Raw genomic sequence first — 6585 nt, 5'->3', positions numbered from 1 at the left:
GCTCCACGGGACGGCAGCAACGGCTGGGCACCCTTCCCTTCTCTTCTTCCTCATTCCCCTCTACTCTCCCCGTTCTCTCTTCTCCCTTTCTTTCTTTTTTCGTTTTCGTGTGTATGTGTGCAAGGAAAGAGCGACGATTGTGAGAGTTTGTGAGAGTGGAGAGTGTGTGTTAGGGTTAGTGTTAAGTTAGGGTAAAATTAGGGTTAGGGTAGTTTAATAATCTTATCATTTATTCATCAATTTGTAATTTATTTTTAAAAAGTATTCTAATTCAATAATTAGAGATAATCAAATTATTTTTTTAAAATTATAAAATAAAATAAAAAATTTAAGTATTCAAATTAAAGCATATAAAATTCTCATTATTTTTAAATCACTAAAGCTTTAAATCAAATATAAGAAAGTACTCAATTAATATAAAAATCTCTAAAAATATATTCTCGAATAAATAAAATAAATCATAAATAAATTATTATTTAATTTTTCAAAAATTTGAAGTCTTACAACATGGGAATGTCGTGTACACATCGTAAGGAAAGTGCTCTATACACCTTCTCATTGGGAGTATCATCATCTCATGCACACACACATATATATCGATAAACAAGTTTCGTAGGGAGAATGTCCTATTACCTTCCCCACATCCCATAACACAATCATAATCAAATATATCTCATTTAAAAAATCTTTATCAGAAAATAATTCATCAAAACTCATAATATCTACCTCCAACATAACAAGTCTCTGTCGAAGAATATTTCATTAAATTCATTATATCTACCCCAAATATAACGAGTCTTTATCTCATTTCAATCATATTCACAATTAAATATAATCAAGATCATAATCAAATCCACAATTCTATATAATCATATTTTTAAATACCAAGTTCCCCAAACCATCTTCAATTTCATTTTAAGTTTTTTTTTTTTAACTTTTTCTCAAAAGATTCAAAATCATTCTTATTTCGCAATTATAAATCTCAATTGAAACATAATCACTTGTTCTTTAACAATTGCTTTAAAATTTGTTAAAACGCCCCAAAACATAATTTTTTTTAGTTAATCAAAATTTAAAAAAATAATTTTTCAATTAACTCTTATTACTTTAGATTTCACCTACATTCCGTAAAACATAATTCTTTAATTAGAATTAATCAAGTAAAACTCATTTTTCTTTAACCAATCAAATTTAAATATTTTAAATTCACTAAAAATTTCTCAAAGCATAATTCTTTAATCAAAACTAATCAATAAAGTTTTAAAACAAAGTCTCTAATTTTTATGAAAATAGAACCAGTTTTCATTATTCTTATTATTTAATTTCACTCAAATATTTATAAAAATTTCGACAACATCTCCTTTAAATTTAGACTTTATCACCTTTCTAGGATTCCATCCAAACCAACATCCATTAACCATTTCTCAAAATACCAATAATAATCACCAAATCAAAGAATTTAACATAGTCACTAATTTAAAAAAATCAACATAATCAAAAATTTCAATAATCAAATCAAATTAATCACAGTACATAACCACAAATAAATCGACTTCATTCATTATTCTCACAAAACAGCCATAATCCATGTGTAATTTCTCATTTAATCTTATTGTTTGAGCAATTAATCAAATCATATCCATCCAAATAGTACAGCTTAATCCATAAGACTCCCACTATGCAAAGCTTAATTACAAAAATTCATGTTTTAAAATAATATTGATTTATAACAATTTTTTTTTAAAAAATAGGTTTTAAGAAAAATTCCTACCTCAATCGTAACTCAACTACGTAACAAACTCCCTTTTATTCTTATTTTACAGCAGTGGCATCAGTTTCGATTGTTTCCCGCAGCAGCAACAACCACAAAAACAGCATGAAATCATAGTAATTCAATTTTGAGACATTAACATCGCAAAATTTTCAACAAATTATAACAGAACACTAACAGTGAGAATTTCAGAACTAAAAAAAAACCTTACTATACTTAAAGAAAAATCAAAGAATGGAGTAACAGTAGCTCCGATAGCCCTTACTAGCCAGAGCAGAACCTAAAAGAGACAACGCACACAATGCTAAAGAAAGGCAGAATAGCAACGGTAGCTACTTCGGACAGCACTCACGGCAACGCTTTCAGCAGCAACTACGGCAATTCTGTAAGCTTAGGCGGCTGAATACGACAACAATAATGTTAATTAGTGAGAACTAAATTCATAATTTGAAAAAAGACTCGTTAATTAATAGGTACTATTATGAAATACTTGATAAATACGTAAGTGATATCTTAATTTTATTTTTACACATAACAAAAATTTGTCTTTTGAAAAAGAAAATAGTTGTAATAAAAGATCTTTTTTTGTGAAAAGAGCCTGTATCAATACTTATTATTTTATGTAAGGATAATTTAATATTTTAAACACAAATTTTTTCTATCATTCTACAAAAGTTAAGACAAGATATTGTGCATTCATCTTATTTTTTGTAGTTTTGATAGGTATTTAAACTAATAAAAAATATATAAAACTATTTTTAAATACAAATACATCTATTTCAACTCAAAAATAAACAAAATATGTTAGTAAATTTTAATAGGTAACAATGTTGGCCATATTATTTTAATTCTAAGAATGAATATAATACTAGAATATTAAATAGTAGGTAGATTTTAATAAAAATAATTTTCTATGATATTATTTTTACTATGATAATTAAAAAATTAATTCAAAGACAAATTTTATTTCATGTTATTAGATTATACTTAATCAAATCAATTTTAATATAAGAGTAACAGAATTTAAAAAATTTTTCGTGAATCATGATAAAATATCTATACATTCAATCATTAATATTATTTAAATATCTTTAAAAAAAATAAGATTTTAGTATTTTAATTTAATTACAAACTATATATTGCTATTAATAAATAATTATAGAATTTATCTATCATGTGTTATAAGGACATAAGTTAAAATTACAAATTAAAAAGTTTTTACTAAAAATACAAAAAATTTAAATTTTTAATATATTTATTTTGTATTTATTAAATAAAAAAATTTAAAATCTTCTATTAATAGTAAGCTTATTATGTGTCCTTATGACACATGTTAGCTAAATTCTTATTATACTTAAAAAAAATAAAATTATTATTTATTAATTTAATTAATTTTATAAAATTTTATAACAAAAATTATTATATATTTTTTATTTAAAAAATAAAAAATACTTTACAGAATTTTAATTTGTATATGATCCCGTGTCCCCTCCACCTTTAATTTGCGTCATTTGCATGTACCCTAGTTCCCACTTCTCTGTATTCTATATATATGGGTACCGAGTATCCCAAAACATCATAGTAATCCTCAAATAACATTATTATTATTGTAGTGAGTTCACACTTCACAATTGTCTTCGCATTTCAAAGCCAAAAATGGCTCAACCAGTGTTTGTTTCATCAGCCCAAATCCCAAAAGAAGATGAAAAGATAGTGTTTGATTCATCTGTTATGTCATATGAATCCACCATACCCAAAAAATTCATATGGCCTGATGAGTTTAAGCCAAGGCAAGACATTCCAGAACTTCAAGTTCCAGAAATTGACATGAAAGCCTTTCACTCTGGTGATCCAAAAGTTATATCAAACCTTTGCTCTAAGATTGATGAGGCATGCAAGAAGCATGGATTCTTTCATGTTGTTAACCATGGCGTGGACGCCGAACTCATAGCGAAAGCTCATGTTTTGATGGATGATTTCTTTGGCATGTCGTTGGCAGAGAAACAGAAGGCTCAGAGAACGCTTACAGATTTTCGTGGGTATGCTAGCAGCTTCACTGGCAGATTCTCTACCAAACTTCCATGGAAGGAAACACTCACTTTTCCTTACTCTGCTGAGAATTCATGCAAAAATGTGGAGGAATATTTTGTTAATGCTCTTGGGGAAGATTTCCGTCACTTTGGGTGAGTTAGGATGATTTTTATTTTTATAATGAGTGTAGGGGTGTCCATGGATCGGATCCGATCTGCATATTCGCGGTGTTTACCCGAATCCGATCCGAAAATTGCGGATATGGATCTGATCCGCAAGGCTTTCGGATCGGATTCGCACACTAATCGGATCGGATTGCGGATTTTGTGTTAGTATCCGCATATCCACGTATCCGCAAAAATAAAGAAATAAATAAGTAAATATTTTTTTTATGTTTTATTTCAACTAATAATTATCATATATGTTATATTATTTTAATTTATTATTTAAGAAAAGTATGTTTAATATTATTTTAAGAGTAAACATATTTAAAAGAATAGAAAAAATAAATTTTATTGATATTTTTTTAATAAAAATAAGCTTTTAAAAATATTTTTGTATTTTGCGGATATATTCGATATCCGATTCGATCCGATTCGCGAATGTGCGGATCGGATTGGACCTTAAAAACTGCAGATATTGAATCCGATCCGATCCGATGGTTTTAATGCGGATCGGATCGAAATTTTGGCCATATTCGATCCGATCCGATCCGATCCGCAGACACCCCTAGTAATTTTGATAGAACAGGTAAAATATTTTAAATTAATTATATTTATATTTTAAATGATTATTTATGCAGTTAATATAATAAGTAATTATTTCTCTAGTATAAAAATCAAATCAGTCACTAGATCCGTAAAATTAGTGATTTAAAGTTCAAAAATTTAATCAGATGATATAATAAAATAATATATTTATATATAAAATATATATTTTTTTTAAAAAATAATATTTTATATTTTATTATTTTAACTCGCGCATATTTGTATAATTGATAGGGAGTTCTACGAAAAATACTGTGATGCAATGAGCAATCTAGCCCTTCAAATCATGGAACTTGTGGGGATGAGCTTAGGAGTTGGGAAATACTTCAGAGATTACTTTGAAGAAAATAACTCTATTATGCGACTGAATTACTACCCGCTATGTCAAACACCTGATTTGACCTTAGGAACTGGGCCCCACTCTGACCCTAATTCCCTTACCATACTTCATGATGATCAAGTTGCTGGACTTCAAGTGTTCTTGGATGGCCAATGGTACTTGGTTCCTCCAAGACAAGGTGTTTTTGTTGTTAACATTGGTGACACATTTACGGTAACAAATCTTTTATTTATATTATAATATTCTTAGATGGTATTCGGTTTATGGAAACACGATAATTAAAAATTATTTAGATAATTTAATATATTTTATTAAATTATTTAAGACAGTAAGTATTACTTTTAAATATTACTTTTTTTTTTCAGGCTCTATCAAATGGAATTTACAAGAGTTGTTTGCATAGAGCTGTTGTGAATGACAAATCAGCAAGAAAATCGCTTGCTTTTTTCCTGTGTCCTAGGAGGGATAAAGTTGTCAATCCACCAAAAAAACTCATCACAGAAGAGAATCCAAGAAAGTATCCAGATTTCAAGTGGCCAACCTTGCATGAATTCACTCAGAAGCATTACAGGGTTGACGCAGGAACTCTTGAAACATTCTCCAAGTGGCTTTTAGACAATAAAACTTCAACCAATTAATTAAGGGTGTCTCCTATATAATCGAACTTTAATTTATTTTCTTATGTTTGGGTATGGATGATGATCATATATAGTCGTAGAAATAATACAAAAAGTGTTTGAGTCCTTATAATAATGTGTATGGCCTATGGTGCATCACTCTGTGTTGAACTTGTATAATCAAAATTCTAAATAAAAATATTATCGTTTTTAAACTTTTCACTTTTCTCTTTTTTGGTTAATTATTAATGGCTTCATTATTTGTTTTTTCCTGTTCTTTGAAACAATAATATTATCGAGTTAACTCTCAAAATGTGTTGGACTCAAGAGTTGATTTTCAGTATAAATTAAAAGACAAAAATATTATTTATATACTAAAATTAGCTATTAAAATTAATTATTAATATATTTGTATATAAATACATGTGTGATTTAATTTATTTTTAATATGTATTTATATTTTAATATATATTTTATATTAGTAATTGATTTTAGTGTACGCATAACATAACTGATGAAAAGATATTTAAATACGGCAATAAGTATCAAAATGTATTTAACAAAATAGAATTCACAATACATCAGAAAAATACCAAACATTTCTGATACGTATAAAACTATATTGGTGAATAGTAATAATACAAATAAATAGTAACCGTATATAACAACAATACCGTATATATAAACAGTATAATACTAACAATTATATATATACGTCAATAGTGCATAATACTTCCCGATAAATAGTACTATACAATATCCGTGAATAATAATATACGGACACTATTGCATGAATAGTAACTTGCACCGATAATTAACGTAGAGAACTCCAAAATCAGATATTATGGATTAAATTCTGACAAAAATTCTACTATATTCGGAATAATTACACGTTATCCTTTCTATATTCTTACACTTTTAAGAGTCAAGAATACAAGGTCGATAATATGAGGAATAAATACAAGCTCTAGAGGTACAAAATCAATCGTAAATGCATCAATACATTTATTTATTATTTTTCTTACCATTTGAATGAAATATTTTCTATAGAACTAAAGA

The 6585-nt window shown here is 27.4% G+C and overlaps 1 protein-coding gene across 1 annotated transcript; it reads left to right on the top strand.

The window, feature by feature from the left end:
- Positions 1–3427: 3427 nt before the first annotated feature.
- LOC130963522 (gibberellin 20 oxidase 2-like) lies at positions 3428–5547 on the top strand. Its single transcript, XM_057889626.1, has 3 exons — positions 3428–3954; positions 4804–5122; positions 5275–5547. The coding sequence occupies exons 1-3, from the start codon at positions 3428–3430 to the stop codon at positions 5545–5547; spliced, it is 1119 nt and encodes a 372-aa protein (XP_057745609.1).
- Positions 5548–6585: the final 1038 nt, after the last annotated feature.

Source organism: Arachis stenosperma, chromosome 2 (genome assembly GCF_014773155.1).
Source record: "Arachis stenosperma cultivar V10309 chromosome 2, arast.V10309.gnm1.PFL2, whole genome shotgun sequence".
In the NCBI taxonomy this organism is placed as follows: domain Eukaryota; kingdom Viridiplantae; phylum Streptophyta; class Magnoliopsida; order Fabales; family Fabaceae; genus Arachis; species Arachis stenosperma.
This window is presented reverse-complemented; position numbering and strand designations above follow the sequence as displayed.

Coding starts and splice junctions, on each gene's coding strand:
- LOC130963522 (XM_057889626.1), top strand. CDS start 3,428: ATGGCTCAACCAGTGTTTGTTTCATCAGCCCAAATCCCAAAAGAAGAT. Junction 3,955..4,803: donor GAAGATTTCCGTCACTTTGG/GTGAGTTAGGAT, acceptor TATAATTGATAG/GGAGTTCTACGAAAAATACT. Junction 5,123..5,274: donor ACATTGGTGACACATTTACG/GTAACAAATCTT, acceptor TTTTTTTTTCAG/GCTCTATCAAATGGAATTTA.